The following is a 17,670-nucleotide window of genomic DNA, read 5'->3' as shown; positions in this document are numbered from 1 at the left end:
GCTTACAGTACAACACTTCCCTAGACTTTGGGCAGACGGTGATAAAAGTTTAAACTGTTTAATCTTAGCATTATTTGATCCCGTGTGAACGATCAGAGTCTGTGCAGTTGGACACGGATCAAAGAATGGCAGGACGTGTCATGTACACTGATCTCTGTGGCCTTCGCTACTGGAAAACATTGCTGTTTGCCATCTGTTCTCCCTGCCAAGGGGCTGGAAGGAGCAGGCAGTAATATCAAAATGTTCACTAAATAAGAGTCCGCCGCCGAGGCCAGATCTGCTTCCGACCGTGGTGCACAAGCAGCTGGACGGTGAAAGTCCTCAGGAGAGAACGGAGGTTTCCAAACGGATGGACGTGATTTTTTTTTAGGCTTTTCCACATTATTGAGACTTGACATCCTGGGAATGAGGAAGCGAGAACATTGCCCAGTACATAACAGATAATTTACTTTATGTGCTTTATTCTATTCTGGTTGTATCATGACATTTTGTAGAGGTTTATACTTAATTCAGAGAAAATTAGCTTTCGCAGAAATGTGGGATTTGTTTTTCTCAGTCGTCTCACTGCTCCATTTAAAGCTGCGTCCTTCTGATGTGTTGTTTTTTTTTTTTTTCTTTATTTTCATTTGGTGCCAACTAAATAAAAAGGCCGTGAGAGAGCTTCAGGGGACCTCGCCTGCCAAACTCTCACATAGGGAACGTGAACGCCCTCCGAATGAAGCGGAGCAAGCTTTTAGTGAACGGTGAAAATGATGATGAAAAGAGTGAAATCTAAAGAGACTGTCTTGAGAAAACATCATGTTTGACTCAAACACTTTCTACCTTCAAGCCATTAGACTCCTGAATATTTGCTCTTTGTAGGCATTATGTTTCTTATATTTATTAAGTGTTGTTAGTAAGGGAGACTTGCAAAGTTAGAATTTAATTGTACGGTCTAAACTGCTGTTTTTACTGTTCAAATGACAATAATCATCTTCAATATTGAATCTTTGTGCACAGGTGCTTATTACTTTCACTAAACCTCTGACCTGTAAGCAGTGAATGTCCCAGCAGTCTTTTTTATGTAGTAGCATTGAGGGTTTTTTTTTTGTGTGTGTGTGTGTGTGTTTTTTTTTGTCTGAATCTGTTTTGGGGAAGCAACACATCACAGTTTCTCCAACGTAAGTTCATCTGCTTCCTAACGCTTCTCCTCGACCCTACAATGATATTGTTTCAGATGGATTTTGTGTTGTCGGAAATTCAACACAATATCCTCTCTGGATTGCTGTATCGCTGCCACGGAGCGAGTAACAATTGCAATTGTTTGACATTTACAATGTGCTTTACAGCAGAGAGGTTTCATGTTGTTCAGTTAAGTTCCTGTGAAGTATATACATTAAAGATATCTATCTAACACAGAGAATTTATTTTTAAACTACCTACAGAGAACGTCAAGTAGTCAAGTAGCCAGCACACACTGTGCTTCCTGCTTTTTAAAAACTGGTAACAAACATACGAATGTAAAGGAGCATCGATGTCTTCATTTCCTTTAGGGTGAGGCACAATCCTTATGGTTTGCATTGATAGCAGCGAGCTAGCTGTTCTCAAAACAACCTCATTGTTTTACCTCTCAAGGTCAGTAAGTTACGACTGAATCTTCAGGGCTGCCAACATGGGTGTGGCACAAAGAGGGTACAGTATAGAAATCAGAGAAACACTTTTTTTCCCAACAGCCCTCTTAAAATTCCTTGCGGACAAATTGCAAGAATGTCAACCTTTTCACCCGTTATTTAATATGATACATCCTGGACAGGGCGTTTGGGAATATCAGGGGGCGCCTGGGTTTGGGAATGAGGCAAACAGAAGCAGGAAAGCCCCGTCCCTTCCCCCACAAAGTTCCCAGGGACTGCAAAGCCCTGAAACTGTTTATAAGGGTTTGAACCTGCTGACAGGGGGGAAAAAAAATCCAGCAATAAACTGTAACACAATGAATTCCTAAAAAATGTGTATGTTAACAACTGTATGAAATAAAATTAAAATATTTTAACATTGAATTTGACATTAACCTGCCTTAAGGATCACTGATAACATGGCGCATCCTTTTGGTCAAATCAATACGAAAACATGCTAAAGTGACAAATATATATTTTATGGGATTTTGTGAGGGACTTTCTGAAGTGTTTTAAATTATTTCCCTGTTCATTTGCTTTTAAATAGTTTGTGTTCAGCAAAACTTAAGATTTCAGACACATAAATGAGCCTTACACTGGTCGGGTTGTAATTTTCATTAAATGTGATCACAAAGTTGCATTGTGGGATTGTTAGTTTTTATTTATTTAGTTGGGTTTTTGTGAATACTACAAAATTCACACTGATATTCCCACGTCATCCCACCTTTGCATTTCCTACATAACACATTACCCGGTCAGCTTAACCGTTAGCTAGCTAGAGCCAAATAGCAACAGTTGGCTGTTAGCACTGATGCATTGTCTTATGGCTGATGTTGCCACTTGAGCACCAAGTATTTTGTGCTCATTACTTCCAATGTTGTGACCACAAGCTTATATGTTGAGTTAAAAGGCAAGCTTTCAGCCCACCGATGGGTGCTTATGGGTGTCCCCATAAAAGATCCCCCAAAAAGGCTAGCGGTTTCTCTCAGTTTCCTGCTTTAGCTAACTAGCTAAGTTACCTCGCTGTGGATTCTTACGTGGTGTCGTATTTATAAAGCCCTGCAATAGACTGGCGACCTGTCCAGGGTGTATCTCCCTCTCGCCTGATGACAGCTGGGATAGGCTCCAGCACCCCCGCGACCCTCCACAGGACAAGGGGTTACAGAAGATGAATGAATGAATTTCTATCTATTGGTACTTAAAGCCCTTTACGCCACAATGACACATCTACCCATTTGTTCACACAAGCACACTCACATTCATACCCCACTGCAGGATACAACTTTTGGTTCAGAGGAGGGGTGTGTATGTGTGTGGGTGGGTGGGGGGGGTACACCCTGGACAGGTCACCAGTTTCTCGCAGGGCCCAGAGAGACATACAACCATTCACACTCACGCCTACGGCCAATTTAGAATCAACAATTAACCTGATAAGCATGTCTTTGGACAGTGGGAGGAAGCTGGAGGTGTTTGAATAGATTACAGAATTAATCTATTGTCCTTGCCCAGGCCACTGAGAGGTGTGGAGGAGGAAATGCTTTTCAGACCAATGACATGCTGCGACATGCAGTCACATCTGTAATGAGCTGCACTCCAGGCTACAGTGTCTATGACGTGTGTGTGTGGCGTATATCCAACGCATAAGCATAAATCTACCTCAATCCTCAGCAAGTAACTCAATAAGAATATTCCCCACAATCTCAGTTTACTTTTTTAAGTAGAATTAGTTATTTCACACAGCATTTAATTAAGTAAGGTGTACACCGCACTTTGTTCCAAACAGGATTCCTCATTAATTTTACCCTGAACCTGGTTCCTTTAAGATTTCCACTCATGACGCCTATGCCTTGACTATGCATTGAGTGTGTCCTCACCACGCACCCGTGTGACAGTGTGTGTGTGCGTGCCATTGCTCTGTGATTGATGCGTACCCACAACTTCTGTTTATCTCACCAGGGCTCACAGTGATGTCCTCATGAGCTAAGGAAAGCCTGAAGGAAGGAAATAGAGGAAAAGAAGTCATTCTTTCCGAGCCACTGAGGACGGACCCAAGAGCAAGTTGTTTTGGGGGGTAGTCCGCCCGTCATGAGAGACAGCTATTGTCCCAGTTGCTACGGAGGACGGGGGGCTTTTGAGCAGGCACTGGTATGGTGAGGGGGCTCGGGGGGAAGAGTGGGAGAGAAATTTGAATTTCTGCTCAACTCCGTCACAACAAGGGGGATTGTGACAAAGAGACACATTGAGACCTACATGGGCCAAGACAGTGCTTCTCCATGGTGATTATATGTAACAGTGGCATTAATCACAATAAATCCACCCACTGACATGTTTCTTCAGTGTCTCAGCCTGGGAAGATTTCTGCCTTAAAGAGAGGACAAAAAGAAGACATGTAAAAAAAAAAGCTAATGTCTTCAGGCTGTTATCTCTCAGAGTGATTCACTGACAAAGAATCGCCAAATGACCAGATCATTTCAGTTAAAAATAAATAGTGCGTGAAGATAATTTAAACACAAACTAGTGTCTGAAAACGAAGAATTTGTTGCTGCACATTCATGGAGCAACGTTGAGCCTGCATACAGCCGTCTGGTTTCTTTTATAGAAGTTATCACATATTAAATTAAGGATGTAATGCTGGATGTATAATTGTTGGATCTTCCATCTTGGAACAGATGGACAGACTATCACAAATTTGACCTGTCCTGGGAATGATTGAATAGAAAAGCCCCTTACGCCACAATGATACATCTACCCATTCGTTCACACAAGCACACTCACATTCATACGACAGTGCAAGACACAACTTTCGGTTCACAGGAGTTCATTCATTCATTCATTAATTTTCTGTAACCACTTGTCCTCTGGAGGGTCACAGGTCAGTTTAGAAAGTTTTTTGAATGACTGCGCTCTACAATGACAGATCAATCATACCTTCCATTACTAGGTAGAGGAAGCATCAAACATCGGCTGCTTACAACTTCAATGAATACAATCAGTGTTTGCTTTTCTGTGTTTCGTCTAAATTATTTGTTAATTTAAGGGGAACTATACTGTTTTTTACAACCTGTACGTTATTTCTAGCATAAAATACGATCATTTACTCACCTATATAACTTTTGTGTCATTTGCACAGGAAATATATAGGTCAGCGTATATCCATATAGTGGGAGTGACCGGAGCATCAAGACGCAGCCTCTAAATAACGCATTATCTGCCGCAAAACTCGTTCATTTCACCAATATTTTGTTATCGTATGTTAGTGCTATTCCCCGTTGAGTCCGGAGTTACCTGTTATCATCATGTCATCTCTGAGCGCCGCACCCACCCGCGACGGTCAGCTTGTTTACCTGTAATTTGCTACTGCTCGTTTTTTGCAACATGACTGAATATTTTTCAGCTTCTGAGGTTGTGGACGAACCATAGCAGATCTAATTATTTCCTGAATGAGTGCAAATGACACAAAAGTTATATGGGTGAGTAAAAGATCGTATTTTATGTTAGAAATAAGGTCCAGGTTGTGAAAAACAGTAGAAATGATTAAAAGTGAAACGAAATGTCATCAGTTGCTGTGTGATATAATGTGAGAGCCGGGATGTCTGTGGCCGATTAACTGACAAATATATTATTCTTAACTGTAGATGAATGTGAAATCATTATTAAGTCCTTTTTTGATTATCAAATATTATCAAACCAAAGATTAAAAGAATTTAGGACATTCATTAAAAAGTAACCTCCATTGTATGGTTTCACAAAGCATCTTAAGAGTTTTTTGGGCAGATGCAGAATAATGATTCAAGAAGCAGGATGCTGTCCCCGCTTTTGCGAACCAGTGGACATCCTGCAGATGCACACACGAGATCCTGAGAAGACGACTCAAAGACCAGGAATGTCACGCTGAGGGACCCCCACAGTCTTAGTCATCCTATTCATATACCTCTGAGTCACACAAGGAAAATCGTCAGCTCCCTTTTTATCTCTCCGTCTTCCTCAGTTTTCCATCGCTGCCTCTCTGGGCCTCTGAGTGAACAGCAGAGGCAGCAGGCTTGAGGCGGAGGGTTGCAGAGGAATGCGGGGTCCTGCTCCAGGTCTCGACCAGTCTGCACTCCAGTGATTTCTACTGTTTGGAGTTTGTGTTTTCCCAGAGAAGCTTCTAGTCTGCCGCCTACCCTCTGTCCTCTTTCTAAAACACACACACACAGATGTATTCTGAATGTAAATGTGTGTGAGTCCAGCGTGCTGGCTTGCAGCCAAAGTCATCACTGAAACAGAGGATCTAGACCCATTCCCCAAAATAAACCACAGAATCTGGGAACACAACACGAAGACACAGCCACAGTGGCTTCAAGATTTTAAAGATTAAAGAGTAAAAAGTGCTGAGTCACGGTGAAAGCTATACAAAAATTGGTTTACAAAAGTTTGCCGCCTAAAACGACCTCTGTTTGAAGACATAATTTTCTATTAAGCACTGATTTGTATGACTGTAATTTGTAGAAATTTAAACCTCAAATCTCCATCCTAGTATTTCTAGTAATTACATCCATGTAGAGACGAGTCTGCACAGTTTTCAATCCGGTGCCAGCAGTGAAGGAAGCGGCATGCCTCCTGTGAACTGCTGTGAGGTGGACAGTTAAGGGCGTCAGGGTGGATGTGTGATGGCAAGTAGGACATCTACGGCTTCCATGCAGGCAAACAGATTCAGTGTTGTGACACAGACGTACAATTAGCATTTTTATTTTAGGATTTTACAAAGCATGACTGCAAGCATTCCCTTACAGTAAAGGAGTAATTTTCTAGATGAAAGGCTGCAATAAGAAGCTGGTAATCATAGCTCAACATAACACAGAGTGTTGTAGCCAGACTCAGTTATGGATCACAGTACGAGTTTGGTAACACTGACATTTCAATTTGACTGTCCCAGCAGATCTTTGGCGGATCATAGTCAGTCCCCAACGGAGCGGGTCCAGATCGCAAAACTACAAAAATGGAAATGTAAAAACAACTATTTGTCACGTGACAAAGGTTAAGTGTCAAAATGTAAAACTATTCCTTTAATATAATAATAATACACTTTCCACATGAAGGTATATTTTAGAAATGAAGAACATTTTAAACATTTGCACTGTGCTGTTACGTTCTTGTCTGGCAATTGGGGGAAAAAACTGCTAAATTCATTGTTTTAACTGATATTATAATGTGTTTTTAAGACTTGTAGACAACATTTAACCCTACAATAGCACTTCTAAATGATGGATTAAAGAGTAGTGAACAGTTTTTTTCCGGGCGTTGAAGAGCAGACAGAGAGGTGGTTGTTTTCAGACATTCTTGTTCCTTTAAAGAGTGGAAGTGTCCCAGCAGGTGAGAAGCCCAATTGCTGCAAATCAGTCAACTGTGGACCCTGAGCTCTCTGAAGGAAAAGCGTCACTCACGTCACAGACATTTGTCTTGTTGTCTCTGTTTCATCCTGTACAAGCTCCTGGTGTTTCCGCTGTCTATGTCCTTGCACGATATATTTTTGTGCCTCTTATATTTAACCTGGTTTGTTTATTTGATCTAAACAGATATGAAGAGATGGCATTCCAGGTCAACTGTCAACACAGACATTTGTTGAAGCAAGACTTTTGGCTGCTTGAGTGAGTTTGAACATCAAGAAATGTCTAGTGTGAATAAAGTGGTTGTCTCCATCATCTTTGCAGGAAGCCGCAGTCATAAAAAGGGGAAGCTGGTGAATTTGGAGCTGTTGCGCTAAACTGTGTAGTGTCCTTTAATGAAACTTATAGAAAGGCTACAGGAGGTTTCAGACACCTTTTGAAACCTGTGGTCTCAGACAGGAAGGATTTGGTTGACCATGAAAGAAAGGAAACCAACCGCTGGCCCGCTATTGGACCAGAGGGAATGGTAGCTACCATAAAAGGAGCAGGTCCAGAAGTAATGCACAAGACCTTTTATAGCTTCTTGCACTGCCTCTGCGTATCCCTGCTGCATCATTAACTGCTTAAACAAATGCTGTTTGTCAAGCGTCCAAAGGTTCAGAACAGGATTTCCCATGATCATATCAGACAGCGTGTTCCTTTGCAAGAAAACGAAGTGCAGCCCTGACCACTCAGATGGGAAGGACGAAGCACAAGGCAAGGAAGGAAATACTCTTGGTGTTGTTCAGGATTGCAAAGCGGCTTTGTTTCATTGTAGCTGATGTAATGGGAGAGTACATCTCAACGCATGAGATGTGGTAAGGAAAACAGAATGAGTCGATGAAAGGGGAAATAACTGGACGTGACATTAAAGGTCAAAATACTGAAAATGATGGTGGCAATCATTTCATCATTTCCATCACTTCAGCGGCCATCACACATTGACTCATCCACTGACAGACCCAAGCCATGTGGGCTTCAGGTGGGCGCCCCCTGCAGATCTTCACAGACACATAGCTTTATATTTACTTAGGGTTTAGCAGTAATCATATTTCCCAATCCCAGCACTTACCTTAAGAAAATCCCCAAATGTATCTCAACCAAAGCCTTCACTGAGAAATTTAATGAACTGTGTCATGATAATTTGCTTTTTATCCCAAAAAAGGAAATGGTTCTCAAGTACAAACATGCAGACAAAACCAAAATGTTTTTCATACCACAAAACTATTTCTAGCATCAAAACCCAAAGCAGACCAAAGGCTTTTCCAGTTCTAAAAAAAAGAAAGAAAGAAAGAAAGAAAGAAAAGTGAGAGGTGTGGGAAACATAATTAACTCATTAATTATTCTCAGCCTACACTGTTTCTTCTCTTAAGCTGCACTGTATTTTCAGAACACTGCTAAAGTTATATACTGTTGGTGGGAATGTTACTGTTCTCCTTTATTATATCAGTAACTATTATTGAAATACTATCATCACTCCTGTTGTTATTAAAATAAAATAAAAAAATTTTTTTTATTGCAATGGATTATGCCATTTCTATGATATTTCTATTGTTTTTAATCAAATATAAAAGAAAAGAAAGCCAGATCCTGTCTTAAAAATAATAATAATAATAATAATAATAATAATAATAATAATAAAATAATAATGGTGACAGATAAATTATTATTATTATTATTATTATTACCAGTCTGTTGTGGCCAGCACACTTTTCTCTGCTGTGGTCTGCTGGGGGAACAGCATCACAGCCAGTGACGCCAACAGACTGAACAAACTGATCAGGAAGGCTGGCTCCATCACTGGCTGCAGACGGGACACTTTTGAATCTGTGGTGGAGAAGAGGACTCTGAACAAACTGTTATCAATCATGGATAACCCTGACCACCCTCTCCACCACACAATAGACAGACAATGGAGCACCTTCTCCAGAAGGCTCAGACAACTTTGTCGTCTCAAAGAATGCTACAGGAAATCTTTCCTGCCCCAAGCCATCAGTCTGTACAACTCCTCATCTGTGTGTGACAGATGACACTCTGGACTCTTGTTTTTTTTCTTGCACATTTGCACATGCTTGTTTGGTTATTGGTTGTTTAAATTTTTAATCTTACCGAAATTCAGTACACCTCATTGCAATCTAATTTAACTATTTTTTTTAATATTCACTTTTAATATTCACTTATTCACTTATCTTATAATTTTGTTAATATTGTGTATACTTTTTGTTCTTTTTTTAGTTCTCTATTTTTATTGCTGATTTTTAGCTTTTGTTATATTTATGTATGGTTGAATGATTATTATCATTATTATTATTATTATTATTATTATTTTATTATTATTATTATTATATTTCTCAATGCACTAAAATACACGTCAGAGACATTATTTTAAATTATTTTATAAGTAAAAATAATTCGTCTACGTATCCAACGGCTCTACGTAAACTCACCGGAAGGAAGTGGAGAGGTCAGTTGACCAAAACAAAAATGGCGGACACAATAACGACGCTAAACACGCTGGAGCTGTTTCTGCGTTTCTTTTGATTTCGTCAGACGCCTTTACGGACTGCTTGTTCTGCGGAGTTACCGTGTGACCAGTGGAGTGTAACCGGACCGTATTTCTGAACGGACAGTGAAAACGAAACCCGGAAAATAAGCGGAAGTGTCCGCCTCTAGTTTGAAACCAAACATCCGCCTCGGGTAACGCGTGTGTTTATCATGTTGTCTCGTCATCCCAGCCGAGCAAAGAAGAGGAAAACATGAAAAATAAAAACGGTAACGTTCAACAACACTGATGGCGGTGTACTGTTTCACCTGATGCACTTAAATACGACGAGAGGAACGAGATTTAACGTCTGAGCATCTCACCGTGAACCGACAAACAAGACATGGACTTTAACTTGGACACGAGCTGAGAGCACCGAGAGGTTACACATATATTATCATGGGTTTGGTGAACTTTGTGATCTCCACTGTGGGAAAATGCCTGGACGCGTTGTGCTTACTGCTGGACCTGAATTTTGTCATCGTCCACACCGTGGTGCGGACTCTCCTGGGGGTGATCACCTTCATCAACAGCCTGCCCACCCTCCTCCTCACCTCGGTGCTGGAGCTGGGGAACTTCCTCCTCTTTTGCACCATGTCCTTAACAGAGGCGACGTCAAACCTGGCCCACGGCACAGTCACCATGCTGGGGAGCTTAGTGCTGGCTCTGGAGGGGCTGCTGGAGAGTCTGAAGATGGTGGGTTACCTGTCCATGCACGTCCTTCTTCGCGGGAAGGAGCACCTGTGTCGAGGTCTGCTGTCGCTGCTGGAGGGCTGTGGCATCGCTGTGAGTCTGGTGGTCTATTTCACCAACACAGTGGTGAACTATGCGCTCATCGGCACCCAGAACGTCTACTTGGCGGTGTCCAGCGTGTGGCAGACGGTGTCCAGTCCTCTGCAGAAGGTGCTGGAGCTCACGCTGACTTCCTTCACCTTTCTCTACAGCACGCTGGTCGGCACTTCTGCCATCCTGTTGTCTCCTATTAAGCTGGTTTTGGACTTCCTGGTGTCTCTGGTGCACATGTTCATCAGCGTCTTCATACTGAACATCTACGGCCTCCTGCTCACTATCGCTATCGCTCTGACGACCACCGCCTACCTGAACCCTGGTCTGACCCAGCAGGTAGCCGTGCGAATTGTGGATTACATAAACTCTTTTACTATTCTGCGTAGACTGTATCTGGCCCTCCACCGCCTCGCCGAAGCCGTGTGGAACACCCCACGCTATGTACGCAGCAGCGTGTACCACCTGCAGAGGATGCTGCATTATCTCCACATACTTGAGAGGAGACTATGGGACCAGTTGTCTCAACACAGCAGCCAGCTGGGCCTTGTGCTGCGGACACATCTCCACAGGGACAACAGAGCGAGAGGCGACGGCGACCCCGGAGAAGAGAGGCGGGACCCGCCGGACGGGAGAGCGGGAGATGGAGCCCAGCAGGAGCGGCAAGATTTAGTTTTCCCCTCGTCGAGCACAGACAGGCCGCTGAAGAAGCAGTCGTCTTCAGGGAAAGACGCCAAACCCCTGCCTGCTGAGAATTTGCTGACTCTGCTGAAGGAGCAGGAGGACAGGAAGAAGTGCGTGATCTGTCAGGACTGCACAAAGACGGTGGTGCTGCTACCGTGCAGGCACCTCTGCTTGTGTCGAGGGTGTACGAACATCCTGTTGAGGCAGCCTGTCTACCAACAGAACTGCCCGCTCTGTCGCCACATGATCTTCAACACCATGGACGTGTATCTATGAGGCGCAGACGAAAGGGGATCCATGTGTGTGTCTGACATCAAGTGACCTCACAGCCTATCAGTATCTATACCGTTTTTTCCCCACAACTGAAATGACATGTATTTACTAGGTCACGTTAAGTCTGGTGATATTTTATATTTTACCTGCGGTGAACACATTTCTAATTTCGCAGTGCTCCTGTAAATCATGAATATGCAGTTTGTATTTTATTGGTTCTAGGTTAATCGGGATTTATGGACTCGACTGACAAAAGAAAAATAGAGAATGTCACCAGACTTAAAATGTAAAATGTGCTTTCAGGTGTTTGCACTCTTTCGGAGCTGTAGAGAAATACTAAAGAAGACAAATGCTGTGTCCCAATTCCATACTATTCACTAACTGTATATACGTCTATATAGTGTACTATTTCTGCACTAAATTCATTTATGCATCCATAAAATGACATATTTGCGCCATCGTATGTCAAAAGTGCAACACTAAAATGCCACAGCTACAGACATTTTGAAAGACATTCACTAAGAGCAGCCTAGGTTTTTATTTTTTCTAGCCATGAGCTGCTTCATTTGTGCTTTGCATTGTGGAATAATAGTGTCGGCAGTACATGACGGCGCACACTAGCAGTTTTGCTTAGAATTAGTCTGTCGTATGGATTTGGCTCACGGCTGCAGTCTCCGGTTTAGCACTAACACGCACCTATTTAGATATTCTGGTATCGCCACGTCGTGTCTCAGGGGTTGCAGGCACGCTAATCTGCCCTCCCTGACGCTGAAGTGTTTACCACCGCTAATGTCTTAAACTGTTGTGCTTTCAGTGGGCCAAACTGGTGACGGAGGAAGGCTAACACTGTGCTTTACTGCACGAGGACACACACACATGCTGTCATGTATGAATGGTGTAGACCACTTTAATTTGTGCTGTCACTTTTGACACAGACCTGTGTGAAGAGGGTTTTCTAGGGGACAAGGGATTATAGTTTTCCAGTCAGACCACATAAACTGCAGCTTTATTCCATTGACTTGTTCTATTGATAGTGATGGGGCTTTTTCCAGTCTTCCACCAGAGGTGTGTTACAGTCGCCAACAAGAAATAATCCATAAAAGGTTTCCCCTTTCTTTTGACGTTGTAATAAAACAGATTTCTGTTGTGTAAAAGGACCATAAACTAATAAGGCTTTATAATTTAGCTGTTGTTTCTATTGTTTTTGCTGTGTAAGCTGAATATTGATCCATGTTTAAAGTTTACAGGATATTATTTTGACACATTTATTGTGTTATTATTGATGGTGCATAATGTGGAGTCAGATTTGTGGAAAGAAGAAGGTGCCATTGTTGTATGACCACATTTGCTTTTTTAAAAAGCTTTTTTTTCTTTAATTAATTTGTACAATTTGAAGAAAAAGAAAGATTTCTGTATAATTTCTGAGTGGATCTGACACTGATAAGATGCCATTCTGTTATTGCTTACTATATTACACAGATATCATTAATGGACGTGCTGTGATTGTCAACTTTTGATGAGGTTGTAAATGATTTCTAGAGACTGCAGAGACTCCTCTCAGGTATTTCTAAAATGTCATTCCCAACTAAAGACTGCAGTGGACTGAAAACGGCTCACATGACCACCATCTGTTGCTACTTGCAGTGTGTCTGACCTGCGTGAACAGTGTGGAACAGTGTGATTCAAAGACATGAATGTAACTTGTGTTTTTTTAAATGCGATGGCTGCCATATCGCTGGCAAGCGTTGTGTTCATAATAAAACAGCAACAATCACTGAAACCGTCATGTGGTCATCTTTATCAACCAGAGACTGTAAATAAAGATGGAAAACTGTTCCTCAGAAGTGAAGTCAGAGCAAGTAGAGCTCCCCCTGGTGGCTGGCTGCAGTATAGGTCATAAGCTCCACCCCCTCCATGTTAGTGGGAGGGACTTGGGCCAAACTAAAACACTAAAATACAATCAAATGCATTTTTTTTTTTCAAAGAGGGTTTCTGTCATTTTAGGTAGTTGATATCCATTTTTCTGATAAGTTTTGTCTTAGTTATTTAATGCTATAGAAACAGGATGTAACCTCATGATGACTACAAGTTGACATGCCAACCGCTCCGTGAAGCCGCCCCATAGCACAGTGAGGGAAAAAATTTAAATAAAAAAAAATACAACATATATTCCAACATTTCTTTGTAAATGGTGGCGGTAGAACAGAGCGCAGTATATAAATTAAATGAAAACGCCAGTGAGTCTGGTGGAAGTGTGGGTGGGTCATCAATAACGTGACTGCACTCTCGGACAGACTCAGGCTCCAAAATCACAAGATGGCGCTGCCCGTATCCCCGGGAAATTAGCCTCAGTTTGGCCAGTGCAAGAAAGTGGGGACGTATTGTCCATATTTATATACAGTCTGTGTTATCAACACACAATCCTCATTAGGGCTGATTCACAGACAAAGACCACACCTTAACTCATGCAACCAAGTTAGTTAATTGACAGCAACCAAGGGAAGAAGGATGTAGAGATGAGAGGGTCGGAGGTCGGAGATGATCTCAAGGTGTGGACGAACCCGAGGAGTGAGAATAAGGGCTTGTCTCAGGAAGCGTCGGCTCTATGTCCTCCTGGTTCCTGTAAAGAAAGAGAGAAGAGGAAGCAAAGAGGGAGAGGGGACTGAGACGAGCAGTGATAGAGGGGGGTTAAATATAATTACACGAAGCACGGCCCTGTTGCTGAACCTAATTTATTTTAACCGAACCAGAGAAATGACTGTGACCATGCAATATTTTATCATGTCTCAGCAGCAGTGCAAAATATATAAACACTGTGCCTTTCGTGGAAAAACTAAAAATGACTGCATTTGTAAAGCTGGTACTGGGCTTACAAAATGACTTAAATTGTTATCAAAATAAGTTAATTTTATGCTCAATTAACTTACCAATTAAACAAACAATATTTAATTTACTTCAGCCGGAGCAGCAGAAAGTTGTGCAAATATGACAAATCGGTGCAATCAGTTACAGTAGTGCCCCAGTGGCTACTTCTGCAGTGACCAGGGGGCACATGGGGAAATGGTGGCGTAGATCAGCTAATTAAAAAATAATAGAATATGTGATTAAGGCATGGAAAAACACAGAAATAGTCAAATTGAAATGGCTCTTGGGGGGATCTTAATCCATTTGTGGCCCTGATAATTAAAATAACTACCAGCTACAATGAGCTGACTGCACACCATCAGCCAATCTGACTGGTGACACTTGTGCCTAGTCGAAACATAAATGATTTGAATCTGAATGCAAATTTGGCCAACAAGACTATCTTCTTCCTCACTGATTTACAACTTTCTCCAATCAGCTGACTGTGGGGATCTGCAGTTTAATCAGCCAATTACATCTTTGCTGCCAAACCTTAAATGTGTTCTGCTCTGCTCTGCTCCTGTCTGCTGTCGTGTTAGTTGGAAATTGCTCTCCTCCACCTTGTTCACCTCCAGCCTTCACACCCAGAGCTGAGGTTAAACTCATCTGTCCACTCCTCATCCCATCCAGATCTCCAAATTCTTCTTCCTCTAATCACCACCGCCAGTGTCAAGGCCCGGTGTCTTTCCTATATTGAGCACAGCTTTAACATCTCCCCCTCGAATATCAAATTGGATCTAATGCTCACATTTCTACTGCTGTGCACATCATTAAATAAAATATTGGTATCTTTGGGGTTGTGTGAGATACATCAGACAAACAATAGTGTGAATGGAATCACTACTGGGCGTTTTAAATCACTTTATGAGTTACTGATACTGTTGCCTTAAATTATATTTAATTTGTTTTTGTGTAATTTTATATTTTAACCTGATGAAATCACCCAAACATCCACCTGTCCATCCTTCTGCTGTTCATTAATTAAACTGTTGGAATGGCTTATTGGACCCTAGATACTCTATAATAGCCCGGCAACATCCGAAATATAGTTTCTTTCAATGAATGAGCAGCATGTAACAACTTGTGCCATGCTGCTGACTGTGCTGCCTTCAGGAACATCCCAGAACACAAAATCATAGCCAGCAACAAAGCACAGAATGACGAAGTGGCACAAGTGCACATACAAAGATTATTGAGGACTGAATTATATTTAGCTTTCAGGGTCCTGCTATTTTTCATCGTGTCGCGCTATCACTCCGTCACGGCCGAATGGAACGATTCCCGTCCGCATTCCCAGATGCCATCCTTGCAGATCTATTCGTGACACCACGCGGCCTGCGTGACCCGAGGGACTCTGTATTTAGAGGGCGACGCAGATTTCCACGAGTAGAATGTAATGAGAAGAATGTAATTGACGCATCCTTCACCAAAAATAATGCAACAGGCCAGAGATAGATAGTGCAGCGTTCATGTCTTGCATCAGTGAAGAGAAGAGAAAGGGGGTCGCTTTGTGTTTGGGAGTGTTTATGGAGGCTGTGGAGGGGTTGCAGAGTTAAGAGGGAGTTGGGGGGCCCCTAATGGTCAGTTGGGACCACTTCCACAAACGTATGACAATTCATCAGAGTCATGTGGTTTACAGCTTCAGAGGCTTCATCCTCGTTCCCAAAGTTCACTCTAAAAATACCCCCAGCTTCACGCTAGACCTCTGCTGAGATAAAGGAACGTACTCAGTGACCTCAATCTAATGTACATTTAAATCTGACGTTTCTGCTTTTGTTTTATCAAACTGAATTGGAACTTTTCATCCTAGACCGTTCACTCGCACAGAAGTCTCAACGGGAGAGATTAAATCTGAATCTGCACTTTCCTACTTGATGGCCGCAAACTAAACACTCTGTTAGAGATCAAAAACAAATCCAGGGGCTGTTTATTGTCTCCTGACCCCTGAGCGCCGCCTCAGCAGAGTTTGTTGCAAACACGGATGGTGTTAACAGAAGAGAGGAAGTCCGATGTCGGGAGAAGAGCAGGAAGGAGCAAACCAAGGAGAGCCTCGTGCTCAGGGGAGCCGACCCCTTCGCTTTGACCTCGGTGGTCCTGGTTGGAAGCAGTGTGGGAAAATGTCAAACTCTAGTGCATTTCGCTCAGGCTCTGTTTTTTTCTGTTTATGATCACTGTCTCCATCACTTACCCTGACTCTCTGTCTTCTCCACGTCATGATCTTTAATCTTGATGTCTCAGTGAATGGGAAAAAGTCTTGTAAGCCAGCAGAGTTGAGTCACCATCAGCGAGTTTCTGCTGATCGGTGCTGATCTGGAGACCACCTCGACCTCCTGTGTGTCTCTGTGGGAGCTCAAGAGCTACAGGAGAATATTACTATTTCTGATACTGGTCAGATTGACATGACCTGACCATGATACAACACCTACAACAAGACTGAAAGTTCATACATAAACTTTAGATTCTGAGTCAGTTTGACAGTATAAAGAGATAAGGAGAAGAGAGACGGGCAGCTCATTAGTATTGGCCTCCACACAACACTGACTCTACTGTATTTAAGAGGTTTGTTGTAATTAATCCAGATAATCCTGATAGTGTTTAATAAATGCAGAGAGTGATGTACGAGCAGCACAGAGATTAAAGTCGAGGTAGGAAGCTGGATGACAGCCATCTGGTTGGAGGCCTCATTAGGAGTCCATGTGATACCTTCGGACTGAGAGGAATGTGAAAACACGAGAAGTGTTTCTGAGGAAAAAGGAGGAAGGCAAGGGCATTTTTTTCCTCTTTTTAGAAACAGGATTTGTAAAACAGGTTTCACAAAATGTTAAATTAGATACGACAGGAAACCTGAAAGGAGACGTTTGAGAATTGAGCTGATGTATTGCCAAGTCATAAACTCATAGCTGTTTTCCGTGGAGAGCAGAACCTCCTCCCAAATCAACGCATTCATGTTAGATGCCGACCTCCGGGCTCGCACTTCAAAACTCTGTTCAGTATTCACAGATTTTCCTCTTTCCTTGAAGAGCCTTGATGTTGCGCTGCCTTTCATACATTTATAATGAGCAGAGTAGAGCATCGAGTGGATCAGTGAGGTCCTCTTATCGATCTGTACTCTGTAAGTTGGAGGCGCCTCACAAATGTGGTTGTATCCCTCTAGTTTAGGATTTACCATTCCAGAAATAAACTAGAGTACACATGTTTTGACTGATTTTCTGTTTATAATTTTAGAGCAAGGATCAGGTTTTAAAAGAAATCGCCTCATTTCTATTTCTAGCTAAAGTAAATATTTCTAATGCAACTTTGTGACATGATGGAAAATAGATAGTGGTACAGTTATTTAACTAATTAAATCCACAGCCACACATCCCAAAGGCACCTCAGTATAGTGTTGATACAGCTGAATGAAATTATCAGCCCTGCCCAGATAGTCTTG

General features: G+C 42.2%; 1 protein-coding gene across 1 annotated transcript; it reads left to right on the top strand.

Moving 5' to 3' along the window:
• Positions 1-9,540: 9,540 nt before the first annotated feature.
• rnf26 (ring finger protein 26) lies at positions 9,541-13,458 on the top strand. The gene is made up of 2 exons (XM_084559577.1): positions 9,541-11,364; positions 12,151-13,458. Exon 1 carries the CDS (start codon positions 9,996-9,998, stop codon positions 11,337-11,339), a length of 1,344 nt encoding a protein of 447 aa, XP_084415703.1. The 5' UTR covers positions 9,541-9,995; the 3' UTR covers positions 11,340-11,364; positions 12,151-13,458.
• The last annotated feature ends 4,212 nt before the right edge of the window (positions 13,459-17,670 follow it).

The sequence above is a fragment of the Chelon labrosus genome (assembly GCF_963514085.1).
Source record: "Chelon labrosus genome assembly, chromosome: 13".
NCBI classification, from domain to species: Eukaryota; Metazoa; Chordata; class Actinopteri; order Mugiliformes; family Mugilidae; genus Chelon; species Chelon labrosus.
The sequence above is the reverse complement of the archived record's forward strand: the minus strand, read 5'-3'. Positions and strand labels throughout refer to the sequence as shown.